The 24,336-nt window shown below is 39.6% G+C and overlaps 1 protein-coding gene across 2 annotated transcripts in view; it reads right to left on the bottom strand.

The window, feature by feature from the left end:
• Positions 1–22,082, bottom strand: part of pdxdc1 (pyridoxal-dependent decarboxylase domain containing 1) — a 38,247-nt gene extending 16,165 nt beyond the window's left edge. The window contains exons 1-14 of one of the 2 annotated variants that reach the window (XM_084744877.1): positions 21,714–22,082; positions 14,430–14,560; positions 13,497–13,565; positions 11,399–11,482; positions 8,995–9,144; positions 7,085–7,274; positions 6,911–6,979; positions 6,747–6,825; positions 6,569–6,653; positions 5,555–5,603; positions 5,053–5,154; positions 3,769–3,894; positions 3,084–3,134; positions 1,215–1,259 (exon numbers count right to left, since the gene is read on the bottom strand). In XM_084744877.1, the coding sequence (XP_084601003.1) occupies positions 1,215–1,259; positions 3,084–3,134; positions 3,769–3,894; positions 5,053–5,154; positions 5,555–5,603; positions 6,569–6,653; positions 6,747–6,825; positions 6,911–6,979; positions 7,085–7,274; positions 8,995–9,144; positions 11,399–11,482; positions 13,497–13,565; positions 14,430–14,506 (1,176 nt within the window). In that variant the 5' untranslated portion in view covers positions 14,507–14,560; positions 21,714–22,082. The remainder of the gene's footprint in view (positions 1–1,214; positions 1,260–3,083; positions 3,135–3,768; positions 3,895–5,052; positions 5,155–5,554; positions 5,604–6,568; positions 6,654–6,746; positions 6,826–6,910; positions 6,980–7,084; positions 7,275–8,994; positions 9,145–11,398; positions 11,483–13,496; positions 13,566–14,429; positions 14,561–21,713) is intronic. The other variant, XM_084744878.1, reaches the window with a different exon arrangement.
• Between the last annotated feature and the right edge of the window lie 2,254 nt (positions 22,083–24,336).

The following is a 24,336-nucleotide window of genomic DNA, read 5'->3' as shown; positions in this document are numbered from 1 at the left end:
TCCTTAATGACATTTTACCTTATGTTTTTAGCCATGAATGTTGTATACCCCAGTTCAAGTCTCATTATCATATGTGAGTGAGAAATATATATTGTGGACACATAGATAGATTGTTTGCGCATTAATCACTCAATCAAAAAAACGTTATAATGGCTATAAACGAACTACACCACAGTCGCATGACTTCATGTCAATCCACTAAGTGAGTGTCTCACACCCTAGAAGTACACAACCTAGAACTACACACCCCTGAAAGCTCACATGTCCACACACAAAGACATGTTGGCAAGCATGGTGAGGCAAAAAGAAATTCAAAGTGTCTTTCTGAGAGTCCAAAAGACCTTCTACTCTGCTGCTGTGGAAGTGGATCCAGACAGAGGGCATCATCGACTGGTACTTTGATTTGAAACAAAAAGAAGTAATGAGATGCAACAGCACATGACACATTCATTTATTATTCATGACCCTTGTATTTCTTCCAAAGGCAACAAAACATAATGAGTGTGGAGAGGCATTCCCTGAAGTACCTCAAAGAACATGCCTGAGTGGTCCACATCCTAAACAATTAGGAAGAAGTGAACAGTCCATCAGCCAATGGAGACCCAAAAACCGCTGAGCTGATGTGAGTGAAGGAAAATGGTCAGGAAGAAAGAAAAGGAAGAGAAGTGGAGGACAGAGGGGCAGGGGAAGGGGGAGTGAGGGAGACAGGCAGAGGCTTGGTCCCACCTACAATAGAGAGCATGAGAGAGCCCAGAACGTCCCGCAGTGAGGCCCCGGAGATGGGCGGAATCGGTGACACCACGCCCTGGAACCAAGGCAACCCACACTGACTATAACTACAGCCATACACACACATACAGAAAAAGACTCACACATGGAGCTGCAAGCTCATACACATTCATGTCTGAGTGGCACAGTGGTACTTAAACTCAGCGTCTTCACAGCGGATACGGCTGACTGTGATGAAACTGAAACCTCTTGAAGCTGCAGTGAGTTTGAGTACCACTGTGTGATGATTCTGATCCCCAACACTCTGCTTGTTCACTGCATCTGGATTACAGTACTCTTAACGTACAACACTACTAATCCCAGCCTCTTTGCTAGGAGTTACATTACATCTCATGCATCTCTGTAGTAGATGCCAGTGAACAAGCTTTTTCAGCTCAGTCTGTACCCCTGAGACCATTTCAGTATCAACACAACTCTGGTTTTACCATGCTCAAAGCCTCGACGAGAGAGATCTCTGTCTCAGGCACGTCCTATAAACACAAATGGGGTTTGTCTTTGAACAGCTGGAGGTCATTTCTTCATGTGTTCACATATGCTGCTCTTCAGTTAATGTCAATAGAAAAGGTCTAAACAGAGACAAAGGCACCAAGCTTCATGGTGGTAATTATAAAAGATCAGCAGTGTGGGTTGTCTCTACCAGCCGTCTCAGCTGCTCATATCATGATCGTCCACACAGTTTAACATCAGTTTATCTGTCCAATGCGTCTACAACCTTAAAGTGATAGTTCACCCAAAAATAAAATTTCACTTAATATCTACTCACCCCTGTGCTGATGTGAGGATGGGTGAAGATCTCCAGTTCACAAAACACTCCTGGAGCTTCAGCGGAAAACAGCGTTGAAGCCAAATTCAGTACAATTGAAGTGAATGGTGACCAGTTTTAAAATGTAAAAAAAGAACACAAAAAACCCCACAAAATGTCTCCATACTGCTCGTGTGGTGTAATCCAAGTGTCTGTAAGCTGCAACATTAAAATTTAACTCAAAAAGACACCATTTACACCATGTTTTTAGTCTAAATGTCAACTGTAGCCTCTCAGACCTGATCCACATACACACACCTGAAGCAGGTACACAAACTCTCACCCAAGCGGCGTGACGAGATATATGAGATCTCATGATACCGTCACACCTGTGTTTACATGCTACCTGGAAGCAACTCAGACAACAGAGAGATCTGCTCAGAAATAGTGACTTGTTATGCACAGTTGACTTCACAAACTTTCAACAAAGAGGAAAATGTCAGAGGACTTCGACATAGAAGAGGAACATCATTTCTTTGCTGCAGCCGCGCTGCCTGTATACCTGCTTCAGGTGTGTGTATGAGGATCAGATCTGAGAGGCTACAGTTGATATTTAGACTAAAAACATGGTGGACACATGAGCAGTATGGAGACATTTTGTGGGTTTTTTTGTGTTCATATTTTACATTTTAAAACTGGTCACCATTCATTCCAGTTGTACTGGATTTGGCTGCAATGCTGTTTTCCGCTGAAGCTCCAGGAGTGTTTTGTGAACTGGAGATCTTCACCCATCCTCACATCAGCACAGGGGTGAGTAGATATTGAGTGAATTTTCATTTTTGGGTGAATTATCGCTTTAAGTCCAAAAAAGCTGGAGTGATGTGTAAAAAAAAGCCCAGAAGACAGAACATCCACGATTTCCAAAATATAATAAAAATAATAATAAAATAACTTTATTATATATTGTTGCATTAGTTTTCATTTATCATAACATATATTAATATATGTTTATTGTTGCTATAGTGCATCACAGGTGCTACTGCAGTACTGGAGGATTGACACACCCATTACTACAAACCATTACCACCAGATTACCACGATGAAGCTAGAGGCCATAGTCAAGTATCAGCACAAACCTGATGATGGCTGTTATTTACTATTTCATAACATATTTTTCAAATCTATACTTTGATGATCATACCCTATGATGTCATACTTTTAGTTGAGAAGAACTGTTTCATTATGGTTGAGTTTTTTCAGATCAGGTATGCAGTCAGCCAGTTAAAACCAGACAGGGCAGCGTGTAGCGGACAGTACTGTGTACAGCTGACTGCAGCACTGACTGTGGTGCAAAGTTAAAGATGCATTGGTTGTGATATTTCTGGATATTTTGTGGTGAGTTTTAGAACTGTACATGCTCATACAATACCTGATCATTATTTTTCAATAACTTCACTCACAGTGGAGCATCTCTGCGTTCCTGCTCTGTTTTCTCCCCAAAAACCCACTCACTCACTCACTATTTATAGCAGACCATTAAGAGAACACTTACTGATGTTTTGATGGAGGCCAGAGTTTTTAGCTTCTGCAGGAGCTGCTGGCTCTAGAGAGGAGAGATAAAAAAACAAACAAGTTTTCAGTATATTAGGGCTTAGAACTTTATACAGTATATGATGGTCATCCTCATGCTCTATGTTGTCTCGCAAATTGCTGCAGGAGTTTACAGATTAATATTTATTACACAGATTTGATGCATTTTTTCACCACTGCAGAATTACTAGAAAATAGTCAAATATCCTCCAAAATACATCATTAAAGGGATAGGGAAAGGATTTGCATTTTTTTCCATTTAAAAACTGGTCACCATGAACTTGTTGTTTGGGAGATTCTGCAATGCTGTTTTCCAGCTGTATTTTTGGACTAAACTAAACCTGACCTTAAATCATCCTGAGGGTGAGTAGATAATGACTGAATTTTCATTTTTGGGTGAACTGTCCCTGTAAGACCCGATCACATTTTAAATTGATGCAACAGAAACAAATTTTGGTTTGGTTTTGGTCTCTGGTATCAAACCTAAAAACTTCATGGTCTTGGCAAGACTCTGCACCCTGCTGGTGAACTACTGAGAAATAATTCCATCACATAGCTTCTCCTAATTAACAAGCTGTATCTCATTTATTTACTCTGCACAGAAAGAGAGATGTCACGTTGTTCAGGGGGAATTAAGTGATTCTCACCAGAGCGGTGGCGTGTTTGATCTTTTGGACAATGCCGTTGTGACCGAGGTACTGCAGGGAGAGCCAGAGAGGCAGCGCTCGCAGCTTGGCCACCGGCTGGCTGGAGGTCAGGCCTGCTGCCAGAGACTGAGACACAAAACACAGAGACACAGAGCAGTGAGTCATGTAGAGAGAGACAAAGACACTGGCCATGGACAGCTGAACATAACACAGCTAATCTGAATGAAAATGAAGAACAAATCTTAATTAAAGCTGCAAGCAGTGATGCTCAGGCCCTCGCACACCGGTGCACGTCGAGGTGTGTGGCAGCTGCGGCCTAACTGCTGGACACCAACTGGTCGGCAAGACTCTAAAGGAGTTTAATGTCACTTCCTGCTTCCACAAGGGGGCGTGACAGAACTAATTATATGTTATGTTCCAGTATATCAAGTGTAGATCACACTGTGAAAATGTCATATAAATAACATGATGATTGTCACATGAAGTTTACTTCCTGTTGCCAGTAGGTGGTGCAATGAGTATGACTCCTGACTGGCATGTAGATGTCCTCAGGAGAGGACGCTTATCAAACGTGACATTTGGAGCAGACTGGATCATCTATTCTGAAATTACAAATTTAAATCCTGTTTCATGGCAAAACATCAGAAGTTGACAGGACATCACGGCCACGCTGTTCAATGATGACGAAATCTTTTGGGAGTTTGTTAAAATACAAAGCGTGGAAATAAAGATATTTTCAGGCTGGGACTCATATCAAACATGTGAAGTTACAGCAACTTCCTGTTTCATGGCAAAACCTGCAAATTTGACGCCACATAGCAGCCACGCCGTTCAATAATAGCTAAATGTTTTAATAACTTTTCATCACAAATGAGTGCAAACGGCACACACTAGTTTTGAAGCCAATGTGATCAATTCTGGAGGAGGAGTTTGTTAAAATACAACACTTGACCACTTGACCACTTAATTCAAAATGGCCGACTTCCTGTTGGGTTTAGCCTATGGGTCCAAGAGACTTTTTTTTTTTTTGCATCTGTTTTCTTTGTGCATGGCGGTGAAACCAGCCACATGGGCTGCATGTTGAGAGAGCATGGCCAAGCCATCTTGCCACACCCATCGCCAAACCCCCTATCAGAAGTAAATTTTCACCACGACCGAAGCATGTGCTAAGTTTGGTGACCTTTTTCATGGAAGAATAATCCTAATAAAAAAATGCGAGCAGAAAATGATCTCAGCTTAACTGAGTGAGCAAGACGTCATGTCAACATCATGTGGTGCACCTACCAGTGCAGGGTCCTCGTGTCTGTAGAGGGTGACAGCGGTCACAGCAGGCAGTCCCAGCCACTGACCTGGAGTCAGTGTCATACTGTCACTTCTGTTGGCTGCCTGGAGGGGAAAGAACAATTTATATATTCTATTCTCATCTTATCTTATTTTAACATGTGGGCTTTTTCATCTTAGTTTACATTAATTATGGCATTATAATCCTGTTTTTATGTTAATTCTAAGTCTTCTTTATTTCTTATTTACTCTCTTCAACTAAAATGTATTTTATCTGCAAATGTTATGGATTTTTTACAAAAGCCTTGAGAGACAATTGAGAATAAAAGTTCTAGTGATCCATTTTCCAAGTCTCATCTAAATTGTTTTCTCTTCTGTTCATGACTTAGGAACAGGTGGATCAAAAGTTTTGGGATCACGTTTATAATTTAGTTTAGTTATATGCACATAGATACACGGGTACATACATACATATGAGAATGAGAGTATTTTAACATGAGATTACCATGATGGCAGAGGAGACCTGACCCAGTGCCAGGGTTGCCAGGTTGACCCTAAAGAAGAAAAAAAGGGGCAACACCATAACAAATGTGGAGTCATGCATGAAAACACGGCGGCCATGATTTACATCTCATCATTTAGAACAGCTGATACTGCATGTAAATGAAAAAAGAAAGAACCATCTTCATTTTATGACATCTACTGTGTATTTTCTGCTCTGACTGCTTTAAAGGGATAGTTCACCCAGTCATTATCTCCTCATTCCATCTGAAGGTCACGTTTAGTTTTTTAGTCCACAAAACACTTGCTGGAGTTTCACAGGAAAACATCATTGCAGAATCTCCCAAAAATGTAAGTGTGTGGTGACCAGTCTATTGAAAATAAACAGAAAAAGCCTCCAAACTGCTCGTCTGGTGTAATCCGAATCTCCTGCCCTTCACTTGCATTTGCACAAGGGCTTTTAGAGACTTGGATTAAACCAGATAAGCAGTGTTTTAGTTTGAAAACTGGCTGCCATTCGCTTAAATCATTTGGGAGACTCTGCAACACTGCAGCAGTGTTTTGTGGACTAAAAAAACTAAACCTGACCTTCAATCGGCATGAAGATGCGCAGATAATGACTGAATTTTCATGTTTGGGTGAACTATCCCTTTAATGATGTATTTTGGAGGGACTATTTTAATCAATTCCCCAGTGGTCAAAAATGCATCAGATCTATTCAATAAATGGTATCAATCCAAAAGTTCCTGCAGCAACTTGTGGGACATGAGACTGGCCATCATTAACTTCCATCATAATGTTCTAAGCCCTGATAATAAGTGCCTAAAGAAAACACAATGTTTATTACAGATTTATGACTAGAACAACTTGACGGGTGATGTAAACCACTTCTCTGTAACATATACTGTTGACTTTGTATCTCCACCTCAAGATCTCAAACCCATGATAGGGAGTGAAGGAGTGGTGGAGCAGGAGAAGTTAAGACAATCTACAGGACAGAGTAACAGAATCGACGCACCCCTCCACATGAAGCCACATGCTGTACTGATCACACAGGTCCTTCAGACGTCCTAATTTGTCTGTATGTCCTGCTCCAGGGGTACCTTGGGAAAAAAACAAATAAAAGTGACCTCATCTTTACTTTAAATTCATACTGTTTTAACTGGCATCATGTTTGAACTGTGATTTTCTTTCACCTGCATTGGCGATCAACAGCAGAGGAAGCTTCCCAGCATCTATGTCCTCTTTGATTAGTTTGTCCAACAGTGCGACGTCCTGACAATGACAAACAGCATAAATGAACTCTTTTTAACCGTGAAAGGAGGTTTATTGTGATTTTGTTTTTTTGTATTTGCCCTACCATTTGGTGTTGGGATCCAAAGACGGTGTTGCACGGGACTGTGCACAGACTGGAGAGAGGCAGGCCGAGCTAATGACACACAAACTGACATTAAAATCACTTCCTATCATGTACACAATTGGATAAAATACACAGGGGCGTGGTGCGCAAGTGTGTGTGTTCCAGCAGTCCTACCTGGCTGCACAGGTGCTGTCCCAGCTCAGGCCTGCCGGAGGCGCTCTGGTAGATGACTGGCTGTTTGGAGCTGAGGACGGCGTAGCCCTCAGAGGCATATTCTTCATAACGGGCGTGAATGACCAGCCGACACACTTTGACCAGGCCGTCCCTGTCGTTCTCGTGGAAGTAGGCTGAGGCGTTCTCATACCTGAGGGACACATTAGACTGGGTTAGGGGAAGCAGAGAGACACATAACCACACTCCACCAATGTGTTTAGTCGCTCAGAGCTTTTAAAAAGACAGCAAACAGTCAAACTACTCAAAGCATTTTTTATTACTTATGTCTTTATCCAGTTTTCACACATTTTTTAATATTCAATTAAATACAAAAATGTAGGGATGGTTCAATACCTCTTTTTCATGTCTGATACCGATATGGACAGTGGTGGACAAAGTACTCAACCCCAGTACTTGAGTCAAAGTATAGATACTCCTGGTCAAATATTACTCAACTACAAGTGAAAGTTGCTCAGTCAAAATTTTACTTGAGTTAAAGTACTAGAGTACTTGGTTTTAAAAATACTTAAGTATTTAGAAGTACATGTTTTTAAAAAATACTTAAGAATTCAAAAGTACAAATTACAAAGTACATTTTCTAATATCAATACATGCTGTATTGTTTTCATGATGCATTTACAGAAGCTTGTAACTCTGAAACCACCTGATGATGCACTGACCTGCTGTAGAACCACTCTGCTACACAAAGTCTATAGAAACACCTATAAAAACTTCAGTATAAAATACAATCAAAAACAAAAAGGACAGTTATTGTCATTTTCTGATGTAACTGTATTAAAATCACTGCATAAAAGCAGATTGAAGATAACTGTGAGGAGTTCTCCAAGTCTGTTAAATAACAGATTTCTTTCTGTCCTCAGAGGCAGTATATATATATATACATGAATTATGTGACATTTTTCACCCCAATAAAACAATCCAAGTTTAAAAGCTACCTGGAATAATGAATAATTATAATAACATCTTGAGATTTAATTTTGTCTTTCTTCTGCCGTCACCATTACTGCTTTTTGTTTGAATGAAAGAGGGAGAGTTTGCTTGTTCTTGTTACAGAGCGCCTGGATGATGTATTTCTGCTTTTACATCAGTCCCATTTGAGAGGAGCTACTGTGATTGGTTTCCTTCTGTGAGGAACACAGCATGTGACCAACTGCATTTTAGAAAAGAAAAAACACCAACAGCTGACTTCAAAGCTCAGTCAAAAAGTAACAACAACCTTCCTAGAAATGTAGTGGAGTCAAAAGTACAATATTTGTCTTTGAAATGTAATGGAGTGAAAGTAATAAGTTTCCAAAAAAACAAATACTCAAGTAAAGTACAGATACTCAAAAAATGTACTGTCCAACACTGGATATGGACGCTATAATTTTGACTTAATAACAACCCGATACCCGTATTTCCCCCCTCTTTTAAACAACTAAGCAGTTAATAACACCTTTAATGTATTAATACCTGCTATACTTTGAAAAAAACAAACATCATGCTCAAAATGTGAAACAAATATTCTATTCACCTAAAAGGAAGAAAAACACAGCCTATGAAATGACTCTGTTATACTGCTGCTTGTATTTATTTAAACCTTTTAACACAGATTTTTTTTTTTTTTTTCATTTCATGGCATAGTTTAAAGTTGCTCAGAATTCAGAGAAGGGCTAAAGAGTTGACATTGTGCTTGAGTAGTAAAACAAAGACGATTATAACAGCACATTTTTACATCCATGTTTTTTGTTTGAAGTAGTGAATTCTTGTCTGGGACGAGGGTGTTTTCTGAGAGATATATTCCATATATGTGTTGGTAACTGGTAGTTGGTTTGTGTTTGCTGTACTGCAGGTTGTATCCACAGGCCTACCTGAACAGCCTGCAGAGCCACAGCGTGGTGTCAGACAGGATCCGAGTGGTCAGCTTCCGCAGTCGCTCTCTGTCCAGCACAGAGATGTAGGCAGCCAGGCTGTGACCCAGCAAGGCCATGTGACCCTGTTCACCCACGTTCTGCATCCTACTGGAGACAACAGACAGCAGCTTTTCAACACATTTTACACTCTAATCCTTCATGATTTCCATGGAGGAGTATCTGCTCTCTGATTTCACTCAAACTACAGTAGTTTTAGTCATACTTTAACAGGTTTCCTTCCTTCTAGCTCTCAGACCATTTTAGGTTTTGCTTCACATAATCAGCTTTTCTGCTGTCTAGAAGTATATAAGCACCATCCATGAATGTACATTCTTTACTCAAGTAGAAGTACCGATACTTGTGTAGAAAAAACACACTCTGGTAAAAGTAGAAGTACTGATTCAACTTCTTTGCTCAAGTAAAAGTGAAAAAATACTGTCTCTAAAATGTACTCAAAGTTACATTGCTTTAGTTTTGTTGCATATTTTACTTTTTTGGTTATTATGGCTTTTATGTTATTTTTGTCTTGTTATGTCTCATATGCCATTTCTGTCATGTTACATTTTTTATGGTTTTGTCTTTTTTGTCTTGTGACATCTTCATGTCATTACATCACTTTTGCATTAAGTAATTTTTGTCTTTCTGTCTTTTATTTTTTGTTATCTCATTTTTGTCTGGTTACATCTTTTACATTACTTTTGTCCTGTTAGACCTTTTATGTTGTCTTTGCTTTGTTAGGTCTTTTTCCTTTTGATATGTATTTTTTTCATCTTGTTACATTTTTTACACTGTTTTCATCTCATTACATCAAATGCATTAAAACTAAAGTAACCAGCCTCTTTTGAAAATGTAAGGAGCAGACAGTAAAGATATTTGTGTTAAAATGTGGGGAGTAAAAGTAACTAGAAAATTTCAAACTAAATTTTAAGTGTGCCTGATGCTCGCTGTTGACTAGTATCCACACCATATTGCCAGAAGTATTAATAGCAGATGTATTATTGAGGTTGCATGTGTGTGTGTGTGTGTGTGTGCACATGCATACGCTGTCGCACGCATGTGTGTATGTATGCAAGTGTGTGTGTCTCTGTGTGCATGTGTTATCATGCGCGTTTGTATGTATATGGGCGAGAGTGTATGTCAGTAAAAGAAACATACACTAAACATAGAAAGAACAGGTTTTGTGTGTGTGTATATATGAGAAGGTGTGTAAGTAAGCGGGACAGAAGAACAATATGGCTGACATTAAAAATGTCAGTAGGCAGCCGTGGATATTAGACTTAGAGCGAGACATTCAATCACAATCAGCCTTGTCAATTTCTGCCAAGAAACTGTGAGTGGACATGTATCCACTGTGTAGGCAAGATGGACATTTCATGAATGAATGAATGAATTTAACATTAACCAGCTCAAACTTTGAATTTATTAACTGTTAAAAAAGACTGCAGTCTAAAATGTCCAAGTTGGACACAGAAAGACAGAGACAGAGACAGACAGGTAGACAGAGAGTGTTTTTAAACTGTTAATAACTTCACACTTTGAGCTGCTTCAGGTGTAATTCTCTCTGTATGAGGTTTTAAGGTTGGTGAAATTGACCAATCACCTGTGAGCAACGGCACATTCAATGTTAAATACTCCAAAAAGAGGGAAAAATTGAGACAACATACCTCCCAAACTACAGCTGTTTAATGAAACAACGTAATTGCTACAGCTAAAAACCACATATGGTGAGTGAGAGGTCAGGTTGCCAAATGTGATGGTGCAAATTTTATTTCTGTGGTGTGAAAAATGAGGCCACCACTGCGATGGAAAAAACTGGAATCATCTGCTTTCTTCCACAAATGTCGGCTCTCGCTTAACATGGGTGTGAATGGGGCAGTTGGTTGGACTTGTTGTCCTTTTTGGACCTGTTTCCTGTGAATAAAGGCCACAGTCTGGTGATGTTTGCGGAAACGGTTTAGTGAATCGTTAACAGAAGTCATAGCACACTTGTCCTGAATTTTCCACACGTTTTAATGTGCTTTTTGTATACATGCTCCCAACGGTGCAGGACTAGTTACGCGCCGAAAATTCTGCAGAAGAAAAATAATGCAATTAAGTATGGTGGATTGTATGCATGTGTCTGCACATCAGGCACAATGAAAAAGTCAGAAAAATAAATACTCAAGTAAAGCAAAGATACCTGAAAAATCTACTTCTACTTAGTTACTGCCCACCTCTGATGTTATGGAATTAGATAAAATATGATTAAGAAAGGAAAATTCAAAGAGTCCAAATACTAAGTGGTTCACTTGGAGCAGTCAAAGTACAAAGTGCTGACAGTACTGTGCTTATGTCATCATTTTTACTGATTAGTTCTTCTTACTGTTGGCTTGGTTTGTCCTCTTCCTCCTCGTCTTCATGTATGAGGTTGTGGACTAGGTGCAGTATAGTGGTGACGTCCTGACCACTGCACAGGAAACACAAAGAACAAACAGTTACCTTCAACAATTCAACTTCAAACTGCAGAATCCCACATATTTCCACACTTTGGGATTTGCTAAAGGTTTGCGTGTGTATAAACATGCGCAAACTTGATATCACCTGCAAACAAATGTTCAAACTGATCTTCTAACAGTCCACTTCAAATGTGCAAGACAGCACGCACTGTCCGTTTAGTATGTTTGCCTTAATTAATATGCAATATGGGGCATTTCTACCATGCTGTGCAAAATACTGGTAGGAGAACATACAAATAGGTTAATTTATCACATACACTGTGATTTACCAAGCCTGAAAATAATTTGCGGTGGTTGTAACTGCATCTGTATTTAATACATTTGAAATGAAGGTGCTCATCAGTCCAGCAGCGTGCACAGATGGCTGCAGTTACTGTGGCAAAGAGGAGACACTGATTAAAAGTAATTTCTCATGAGCTGTTTGGGGGATGCATTTATTTTTATTTTCATTCAATAATCCTTAACGCAGACAACACCATGACCAAACATTAATTTACTGCAGCCTATTTGCAGCCAAACGAAACTGAACATTCACCTCCAGGGTAGCTTAAAGAAAATTAACACTGACCTTTATTATGTCTTCTTATTTCTTTCTTTTCACCAACATTACATTTTTAACAGGGGTTTTCTGGGAGGTTGCGTGTCTCTGTCCCCAGCATCACTGCCTGTACCCCATCTTCAATCCCTCTTGCCAAGGCATGTATGGCCACTGTCAGACCAGATACATCACTGACCAGCTGCCTGGTGTGTGCGACAACAAAATTGCACCTCCTGCACAATGGATTTGTTTATTTATTTATTATTATCATTATCTTTATTATGTATCGATTTATTTATTGAAGAGAGTTGAAGAAGTTTTCATTATAAGACAATTTCTCTTTTGTTATTCACCTTATATCTTGATATCTTCTCTTAATGTGTAATGTTTAATTCAACAATATGTTTATTTGCCTCTTCAACACCTCCATGGGATCAAAGTTCATTTTGAACTTGCAGTCATTCTGTTTTCCGTCCAAATTCCCCATGGCAGAAATCTGGAACCCACGCAAAACCCACGCAAAACAGTATTTGCACCTGCTGTCATTAATGCAATTAGTTGATCACTCGCAAAAATGCACACTAACCAGACATGCAATATATTAGAATGCACACGCAATCTCTTGTGATCTCAGTAAGTCAGGCCCTTTGTACAAACTCTAACCCTCAAAACAGAAACTTTAAAGTTTTAAAATTGTTTTTGTCTGTGTTGTAATAGAGCAAACAAATGTTTCAAATCAATGTGTTCCACAGAGTCAGCTCTCACCAACTGTGAAATACCCTTTAAATCAGGAGTGTCAAAGTCATTTTAGATCATGAGCCACATTCAGCCCAATTCGACCTCTAGTGGCCAGTAAAACCACTGCATAATAACATACACGCAACGTTCACAATTATTGAACCATCATTTACACAAAAGATGAAAAGCCTGAGATGTCTGCAGAAAAATAAGTGCAATTTTAAAAATATGTGTGTGTGTGTGTGTGTGTGTGTGTGTGTGTGTTGTGACGACCCTATTCAGTCTGCCTGCCTGTGTCTCACTGTGCTCTCTCTCTTGCAGTTACTGGGAGTTGGCTGGTAGGCGGAGCTGGGAGGGAGTGCCTGCTGGCACCTGCCCTTGTGGGTTGGGCCTGCAGAGGTTATAAAGGACCACCCTTTTGGTCACACTCTCTCTCAGCTGGGCCTGCTGCAGCCTCTTCAGCCTGTTACTTTGTTTGGTTTGTTGCACCCTACAACACACTATACACCATGCTTACACCCATCCATACACCACTAACATGACTGATAACTTCCCTACAGACACATCTCATAAGTTATTTACTTTGTTTATTTGATTTGAGTTAAATAAATCAACTTTGTCATATCTGTGTGTGTCCTCCCTTTTTGTTGCCGGCCTTGAGCCAGTTGGTAACAGTGTGTGTGTCTTACTCTCCCTGCAGGGGTCCAGGGATGCTGGTTCTGCTGAAGTGCCGCCTCTCCATTCCTGCATCCAGCTCTCTAAACAGATGCACAGCACAGACAAACTAAGATCTCAAGATGCTCTAATTTGGTATTTTAAACAATGTTGCATTCAAGTGCTCCTTGGTAAACCTTAAATGCACTTTAAGATGCTTTACAGGTTACATGTAAAAACTCTGCATGTCCATAAAGAGCGGTAAATGTAAGACAAATAGTAAAAAATGTCCTAAAGTGATGCCTTTAAATGTCTTGTTCCGTCAATAAAATATTTGACAGGCTGAAAACAACATTTCTGCCATTTTTGCGTGACAATTACCTTGATTAATCAGTTATCAAATTAGTTAAATTCTTTTTTACAACTTATCTAGTCTGGCAAATAAGTTCAATTCCAATTTCAGTCTTAAATTAGTTTGTTTTGTATTTGTGATTGCGGTGGAATAATGCAGATTGCATCATGAAATGCAATAAAATAATGACTGAGGAGCATCTTATGTACTGGCTGTATCATATTTGATACACACATTTTCAATATGATTTTACTATAAAATAAGGTGCAAAATGTTAAGTAATTATAGGGTCTTTCAATACAGTGCAGTATTCATATTGAAATATTAGCAACAATATAACTGTTATTCTTACAGTAACTTTTTCAAAATTAGCAAAGCTTTCAGTGCCAAAACTGTGTGAGTCACTATGTGAAGGCAGCCATATCAGATTTTGCACTGCAGGCTGCAGTCTGCAGTGCACTGATAATCCACCAGAGGGCAGAAGACATGTCCCAAATAGATAGAACAGGTTTTTCAGGAAAGTCATGATCATCCTGATGTTGTAGAGGTCACAGACACTCATGTTTCAAATATGATGCAAATGGTGTCATGGAGTTAAAGGAGTCTCTAATCTTACCTCTGACCGTCTTCTAGTATCCTCATGGCTTCACTCAGATTCTTCCCCACTTGAGCCAGCGTGGAGTCCACCATCATCTAAACTCTGTGTGTGTGTGTGTGTGTGTATGTAAGTGTATGTTTGTGTGTGTGCTGAGAGAAAGGGAGTAGACAGAGAATATAAGAATAAGCATTTTAAAATCAGTCATTATAAATGCTGCAACATATTTAAATGAGTTTGTGTAATACAGAATTTAGTGCACACACACACACACACACACACACACACACACACACACACATTGAGATACACTGATATTGTAATCACATGCAGCATACATTTACATATAAGAACATACAATGAGTCATGGTGACATACAGTCTTTATAATTTGCTACATCTTCACTGTTGGGAGTAAACCTCTTATCTCTATATTCTGATTTTTTCATTAATCATTAAAGCTATTGATCACATTTTATGTCTGTCATGGGTTTTAGTGTTTAAAAGTATTAAAGTTCATGTAAAGCAACAATAAAGGAGTGTTCTGAGTTTGTCACACAACAGAAACGTGTTATTAACCACCAAGCTAAATTTTAATGATTAAATCATTAAGTATATAAAATTAGGTCTCTGAACCTTGAAAAAATGAGCAGTTTTCTCTGTTCTGAAACGCTGGGGGCGTGTCCACTTTACTGTCTCAGTGTCTACGACCTTAAAACAGTCTGATTTGGACTGAGAGAGTTGCTGAAGGTATGTTCATGACCGACTGTTAGGGAGGGCGAGGGGAGGTGGTGTCGATGATGTGTCCGTATGTGGGTAGTATTGGGGAGCATGGCTCAAGAACATCACTGAGCCATGCTTCATGTCCGTCCAAAAACCTGTGAACACGGAAATCAATAACAGTTCTCTTTCTTTTCACAAGGTCATAGCAACTATGCTTTAACACGTACAATGTGTTTACAAGAAAAACTCCCTTTTTCCTTTACAAGGACTTTAAAAAGAGCCACTAATTTTGAATAAGCAACATTCAGTCAGTTTAAAAACACTGGGTTTTTTTTCCACCTCCAGAAAAGCAACAGTTCTGGACATATAAGGTTTCTGACCGACAGCGGCGACATGCAGCAAATCCGCATGCAGAAAACTGAGCCATAAAAAGACCAAAGTATAGCTGGTTAGATTATAGTTATCTACTGAGAGCACAAGCCAAGGGTCTGTTCTGTGTGAACAGGCTGCACAGATCATCACTTACAGTTAACACAGTCTTCCTGTGATACACACTCATTAAAGCCTCCACTGTCTCCCTTCAAGCTTGAAATGATCCCATTAAATTGGACTTTTCAGTTGCAATTAGTTATAGGGGACACCATGAGAGCAGGTGGACAACAGCACACTACTTAATGTACTTATAACTGCAAACAGTTTTATATCACTTCAATAATAGATCATCAATCAGTCGGTCATTAAGAATTTGATCAGTCAAGTAAAACTGAATCAATGCACTAAAAATTAAAGATCTGAAATATAAGAGATTATTTTTATGAGCACTCTGCACGTTATCTGATATTCAAGTATATATGTAGGCCTTTATGTCTTTACATGTTTCATAGGCTATATAATACTGTCAGAGAATATGCAACATGTTGCTGCAGAAATAAAGCTTTGATTGATGGGACAAATGCATGTGGTAAGCAATTTTTTTATGTTCTTAATAACAATTTGTAGATTAATTGATCATTAATGTTACCAAAGATCAATTAAGGGAAGTGCTGGCAAATTGCAACCCTAGCTTCAAGGCAAGTATATTCACTGTTAATACAAATGTAAATACAGAAAATTAAATTAATAAATGGCTCATAGATTAAAATAAGTCTAAACCTATACTTCAGGCGGGTCATGAGTCTTAAATAACAAAGTGAAACTTCCAGAGGTGGCAAAAGTACTCACAGTCTTTACTGACTAGTTGGGGGTTCCAGGTAATGACCCCACAAAGGTTAAAGACCTGGAACTCCCAGCTAGTCAGTCAGAAGTGAAGAAGCCTCTTGAATGAGAGGTCAGTTGCTAATGACAAGCCTTTCTGTGAATGCCATGACCTGGATGACTGAGAATCTTCACAGACTGGAACCTCTACATCTGCTGCTAACTGATGGACCGACCAGAGGCACAAATGTTCCCCGATAGCCCCCCAATAGTTCCCTTCCAATGGCTGTTTCCATGACTGTTAACTCACAGTGCTTTGTTAAGGAGAACACATGCTTCACCTGCAAGTGATGTACTTCACTGGTAGGTTTATAGTATCTCCTCTCCAAACCTGTTGGTCCACCAAACAGCTAGGATCACAAACATGATCCTTCATTCTGCTTCCAAGCCTTCAGACATGTTTGATGAGCATCTGACAAAACCAGAACCACTTCTGTGAGGAAGAACTGGGCTGCAGTGTCCATATTAAGCATGCAAGTGGCTCAAGGGATGGCACTGTCGGTCTGTCCAAATTTAAATATCTCAACAACTAATGGATGGATTGCTATGACAATTTGTAGAGAGATTTGTGGTTTCCAGAGGATGAATCACAACTTATTTCTTCACACCCTCAGCATGACAAGTTTTCATTTACCTACTGAACAACAGAGCTGCACAGATTGACTCTGACATCACCTGAAACCACATGGACACACAAAATCATCCCTCTGCCACCCACCTAGACCAATTATTATCTTTAATTTAGAGACTCACACCTGCACAACAGGGCTTCCTTTGAGAGTCAGTGTGCATTACAGTTAGAGGATAAAACAGACAGAAGCTAACAAAAAAGCACTGGAATAACATTTCAATGAGGAATTATAAATGAGGGGATTTAAATATAGTTTTATATGTCAAACTTATTTGACAACATGCACCAGTGATTAACTCATGAGAGAAGGTGAAAATAAAGTGGTTGGTTGGTTTGGCGGTTGCTCTTAAGCCGTGACACGGTACACAGAGCAATGCAACAGTGTGATGGGCTGTAAACTTTACAAACCAAGTGTCTAAATCACCACAAACCAGAAAACTAACTGCTGGAAGCAAAGAAGAGGAGCGCAGCTGACGCACTGTGATCCACAGCCACGCCAGCGCACAGCAGAATATCTTCTCTTTTCATTGTTCCAACAATCACCAACTCTGGTTTGGTTGAAATAATCCCTTAATTCACAGCATAAAGGAGCACGCAGCGTGCAGGACAGGTGATTCCAGACAGCAGCTGCAGCTGTTTGGAGAGTGACGCTCTACAGGTCAGCTAATTTTATAAGTGAACTATAAGCTGATGTACACTTTTACTTTCTCTGACTGTGTGAAAATGTGATGTTTTCACGTCACAGATGACAAAGAAAGGCACTAAAACCTGATTAGTAAAACACACTCATGCTCATGTATTAGTGTCGGCTTGCTGAAAAATTTAGCTGAAAATGTGTTGACATTTTAGGTAACGTAATATATATTAAGAATATATTTTTTGACCCATCCACAACCCGCTCGCTATTAATCTGATCTTTATGAATTGCCCTGCCTGATACGCAGTTTACTCCCGTGCCCATGCATCTTTACTACACAACTGAATGGATTGGCACGTGTCCACAGAGAATGAATTTAATGACTTTGATGAACCCAGGCTCTGGTTCTAGTGTCACCATTAGCCTGACGTTTGTGTTTCTGAGTGAAAATTCTTGACAACTACTGGACGGACTGTAATGAAATTTAGTTCAGATATTCAGGATGAAATGTAAAAACTTTGATGATCCTCTGACTTTTTAATCATCCAGTCAACATTTTTATTTGTCCAGTCCTTTGCTTTATAACCTTTGTGCTTTGTGTTTAGTGCTGATTTGCAACTGTTGGCAAGCTAACTAAGATCATGAGCAGAGAGATCATTTTAACTGCTTCACATTAGCTTGTTAGCATTGTCGTTTGAAACGTGTTACCATTACGCTCAAGTCATGACTGTAAGCACTGCCTCACAGAGCAGCTGTACACTTCCTGTAGACTCATTTTCTTCTGATCAACCTGAGTCACAGCTCTAAGTTATCTAATTTGCCTTCAACAGATATCAAATAAATGTAGATAAGTTTTCTATGTCTTTTGGTTGGTAATAGGTTAACAATTTTCCCGATTACAAACCTCAACTCTTCTATTTCAGCACCAGATAAAAACTGAGCAAGTCTCTTTTCTTGATAGGCTGTAATTTCAGGCATCAAGGGTAGAATATGGTTAAGCTTTCCTATGGGTGTGGAGTGGATACTTTGTTTGCACATGTCCCTGTTTACTCTGGAGAACTGCAGCACACAGAGAAATGGCACACAGTTTCATAGAAGCATTACCTAATACTCACAACTTGAGTGGTTCAGCCTCTTTGACTGCTAATTTCTCAAGTTGCTATAAGCCATCTGGCCCTTACATACCCAAAGTGAGAGCTGTGTCTGTATTCCCGGCACAAAATCAAACACGTTTCTACTGACAGGATGAATGAGGAAGGAGAGTGTTTTGTTTGGGGACCTCAGAATTGCGTCTCTCCTCTCTCCTCTTTGCATATGACGTGGTTTGGCTTCATCAGACTGTGACCTTCAGCACGCACTGGGGCAGCCTGCAGCAGAGTATGAAGCGGCTGAGATGAGAGACAGCACCTCCAAGTCTGAGGCCGTGGTTCTCTGCTGGAAAACACTGGATTGATGCCTCTGGGTTGGGAGTGAGTTACTGCTCAAACAGAGTATCTTGGGGGTCTTGTTCACTAATGAGGGTAAAATGTAGCATGAGATGGACAGGTGGATTGATGCAGCTTCAGCATTATGCAGGCACTGTGCCACACTGTTGTGATGAAGAGGGAAGCCGTAAGACAAAGCCTTTGATTGGTTAATGTATGTTCTAACACTCAACCATGGTCATGACATTTCCGAAAGAATGAGGTCGTGGATACAAGCCCTTCCTCTATAAGATGGCATCTGATCAGAATGCATCCTGGGTGCTGCCCCTTGGATATTTTCCAGGCAAGTCCAACTGGTAAGACACCCCAGGGTAGACCCAGAAAACACTGGAGGAATTATATATATTATCTGTAGAGATGCACCGATTGCAATTTTCTTGGCTAATTCCAATTTTTTTCAGTAAGGGTCTGACCTGCCAATTCCAATTTTGGCTGAACATTTTTGTAACTTTTCTTTAATGCTAAATTAAATTGGATGTTCATAATAAAACACTGACTATTAAATTAATGTTAACACAATCTCCAAAAGTGCTCCAGGTTACACCCAGGTCTCATATTATTATATTAACATAATGTAGCAGAGCGGAGCACGATCTCACGGGATCTTGAGGTGATTTCATGTGATCTCACGGAAGCAGATGTAAACAGACAGACAGACTTGGTGTAACAGTTTGCTGCAATACAACTTTGTGGTAAGAAAAACAGAAGAAGTTCAACAAATATTCTTCAGCCAGAACAGGAGGAGAGATTTTAACTGTCAGTCTGTCAGGCTAACATTAGCCTGAAGAGCTATTGTTGTTGTACCGTCAGCTGCTCCGTCTCACTGTTTGTCTTCTCTTTATCCTGTTCTTGGAATTTGTGATAACGCTGACATCATGCAAGCATGTGTCTGAGTGTGTGTTTGTGACCAGTGATGTTGTGGGTGTGACGTTTGTCTTTGTAACTGTGCGCAAGATGTGCAGAGCGAAATTGACAGAGCAGAATTGGACATGTGACGCTGACAGAGCAAATCACTGGTCAGAGCTGGTCATGCTGAAAACCTTCCAGTCCCTGGCTGGTCAATCGGTGCATCCTTAATTATCTGGCCTGAAAAAGCCTCAGGATCCCCCAGGAGGAACTAGAAAGCATTACTAGTGAGACAGATGTCTGGTTGGCCTTACTTAGCCTGCTGCCACCATGACATGGACCTCAATAAGTGGAAGAAAATGGACAGATGGATGGTAATGTTGATTGTACAGTGTAATCTGCGTTTAGACTGCTTCACTATAAGCCTCGTTTTCATCGGTCTGCCAACAGGCATGATTTTCTTCCCAGAAAAATAAAATTATTTCCTCATTATAGACTAAATTAATGGACAATTAATTTTTTTTTTTTGCTTTTTCTCCCAATGTTTTCTACTAGTGTTGTCAAAAACATTGATATATACCGTATGTCAATAAATACTGATTCTGAATATTTGAAATGCTTTCAATACTCATTTTTATCAGTATCGATACACCAGTACTAGCTGCATTTTCTCACTCAGTCCCACGTCCTCTCACTTACTCACAGTGCTGTCTTATTCTCATCACTTGTCTGAACTGATATATCCGTTATCATGATATATATTTTTCTGTATTTTTTCATATCATCAAGACTACCGTTGTTGTAGAACACCCTGAAATACTGTGATATTATTTTTAGGCCAATACCTAGCTCATGCACTAATGAAACTATTCTGATACCACCGCACCCCACACCAGTTAACGAAAAGTAGCTCCTTTAACACAAGTAATCTGATAACACGTCTCAAGAACCAACATAACGCAGAGCTCAAGGAGTTCACTAATTCTAACAGCAGGTAACAGTAAACTGAATATCTCTGAGTTGGGAGTAAAACCAGGAAATGCTGATTTCACCATTTTCTGACATTTTAAAACAAATTGCTACTAATCAATTAATCAAGAAAAGAGCTAACCAATCAATCAACCATGAAAATAATTGTCAGCCCTAATCAGATTACTTTACTTACTATTTTTTTTTTTAATTTGTAATGGAATCTAGTTACCTTTTTTGTATCCAGATTACATTATCCCGTTACATGTAATCTGTTACTCCTCAAGCCTGATTACACCAACAAGAACACGCCTAAGTCATCAGGTATCTTCTGTTACATTAATCACATTGAAACTTTCTTATTGACACATTGATGGACGTGTCCTGGTTTGACAGGTACTCTGCTGCTGACTGAGGAAGAGGAGGAGGAGGATCCTCTGTCTGTCCACCGGGCTGCTGTCTGTCTCCTCCTCGCCCGGTAGAGCCGCAATGTCAGCAGCTGTCTTTGAGCGAGGGGACACATCAGTGAGGACTGATAAAGGAGGACACAGCAGCTGAGAAGAAACACGCGTTTCATAGAGGCTCCTCACAACCAGCAGACACACACACGCAGCACCACAGAACAGCAAGGAAGCAGTGTGTGCTGTGTTGTGTGCCTGTCACAGACCTGACACACACACGCACACACATACACACACACACACACAGAGGGTTAGCTAACAACAGACACACAGCTGACCTGACCGGGCTGTCTCTGCTTACCTTCACCGCACACAGCTGACAGTCTGAGCGCACTGCTGTGGAGGAGCTGCACGCAGTGTGTGTAGAGGAAACGTCCCGACGTGCTTTCACAAGACTTCAGGAACGCGTGTAGAGACACGGAGTCTGACACGTAACCTTATTTACAGCTCGGACTTCCTTCTGTAGTCCCCAGACAACCGGACAGTTTACTTCCTGGTTTGGCGAGCGACGTGCGTTCCACGCTGGCAGCGCCGACGTCACGCTCTGGCAGAGAACCGGCCAGTCAGATGGCAAGCTGTTGTTACACTACACACCACACACTGCTGTCTGTAATTACATTCCAGAACTGCGTTTCTCCCAGGCAAAACTGTATTCTCACTGGTCAGACTAATGATTAAATAAGGATTTATTGATAATATTTTCATATAAATTAATAATTCAAAACTATATATTAATAAAAAATGCGTCCACAGAGCTTTGAGAAGGATGCAGAGTAAAATAAAAACAATAACTGTAAATTAATCGTTTAAAAACATCTGAAATGTCCAAAATGAGTGTTTTGTTCATGTTTTTGTTTTAGCCAAACAACTGACAGCCACAGTATTGTGACAGTAAAAGTCTGGAAAACTACATGTTCCATGATCATCCACCAGACTGTTATGGACAGGGACACGGTCATCAAACAAATCCTCTCAGACCTCAGAGGGAGGAGGACATCAGACAAAAATCAGAGTCTCCCTTGGCACGTTTTGCATTTTTGACTTTCTTACGCATCCATGGACTGACTGACCCGAGTCACCAGCAAACTCTGCACTTTATCTGTGTCTTAGCACCTTCTTGACTGTCCATTTGATTATTCTTGTGTACTTATATTTATTATCTATGCATTGTGCATATTATTGAAAATGCAAATAAAGTTTGCAAAGAAAGGAAATGTTGTAAATGTTATCAATGTTCACAATAGCCAGAGATTGGCAGTAACTAATACTTGATTATTGTATTTAAGTAGATTTTTCAGGTACCTGTACTTTACTTGAGCATGTCTTTTTCTGACAGCTTTTTACTTTTGCTCCCTACATTTTAATACTAATATCTGTACTTTCTGCTTCATAAATTTTCAAAACAAGTTTGTTACTTTAGTTTTGATGCAAGACAAAAACATCATAAAATGGTGTAACAAGATGAAAAAGATGTTAAAGATGTAACAAGACAAAAGCAACAGAAAATATGTAACAAGACGAAAACAAAGTAACAAGATGAAAACTGTAAAAGGTGCAAGATGAAAACAACGTTAAAGACATAACAAGATGAAAACAGCGTAAAAAATGTAACAGGATGAAAATAACGTAAAAGACGTAACAAGATGAATATAATGTAAGAGACATAACAAGACAAAACGATGTAAAAAGACGTAACAAGATGAAAAACAATGCAACACATTATAAGATCAAAATGACATAAAAGTGGTAAGATGACAAATATAATGTAACAAGACGAAAATGAGCTAACAATACATAACAAGATGAAAAGTACATAACAAGATGCAACAAGAAAAAATTATGTAGAAGATGTAACAAGATGAAAATAACATAAGACGAAAATGATGTAAGATGAAAACTATATAAAAATGTAACAAGACAAAAACAATATAAAATCCTTAAATAGATTAAATGAAGTAAAAGAGATGAGAATGACACAACAAGGAAGCAAAAACAAGATAAAAGACGTAACAGGATGTAACAAGGTGTAACAAGACAAAACAGACAGAGGGAGAGTCGACCATAAAGAAAAAGAGCTTCAGTTAGCACAGAAACAGCTGGTAAAAATGTCCTTTACAGGGATATGACATTTCAGAGCCTGTACTTTTTCACTTTTACTTAAGTAAAGAAGTTGAATCAGTACTTCTGTTTTTAGTGTCATTCACGTGTCTGTTTGTGGAGCTTTTTTTTTTAGACCTGGGGGACCATGTCTCCGGTGCATCACAGTTCTCAGCGTTTTTATGTTTCCAGCAACTATTTTCTAACACATGTAATGTGTTTGGAAGAAAAATTCACCATTTTCTTAACACAGACTTTAAGAATAACTTTATAGAAGTAGCTGATCTTCTTGCAGACGGCCTTGTTAACAAATGTAGGTCATATATACAGTGGTGATAACATGGCATGGGAGTTATAAACCCACATGCAATTCATCCTGTACTGTAGAACTCAAGTTTCTTGGTCAGTATAGAAGCAATGTGGAATTTATTGCTTCAACTGACTACACTGACCATCAACACTGACTGGACATCCACATGAAAAGTGACACATTTTCCCTTTTAGTGACATTTGTACTTCTATATTACAGTACTGCTACCTTTACTTGATGAAAGGATCTGTCACTACTGTCCTTTGATGGACTGCAGATCTGTCCAGGATATGCTGGGATTGTCTCACTCATGTGTGAATACAGATGCAGGAGCTTCACAGGGCGCATGAAGGCAGCATGGCTCCATTCATTCCTCTGCAGTCTCCATTTAAACTGGCTTAGTTCTGGATGACTTGCTCTTTTGAAACAGGTTTTTAAAGGAGTCTTCACTGAGCGACTTGCCTGAGCTCACCAGAGCAACCGCATCCAGACTCGAGAGAAAGGCCACTGCACAAAC

This window comes from Lutjanus erythropterus, chromosome 19 (assembly GCF_056507025.1).
Source record: "Lutjanus erythropterus isolate fLutEry1 chromosome 19, fLutEry1.hap2, whole genome shotgun sequence".
In the NCBI taxonomy this organism is placed as follows: domain Eukaryota; kingdom Metazoa; phylum Chordata; class Actinopteri; order Lutjaniformes; family Lutjanidae; genus Lutjanus; species Lutjanus erythropterus.
This window is presented reverse-complemented; position numbering and strand designations above follow the sequence as displayed.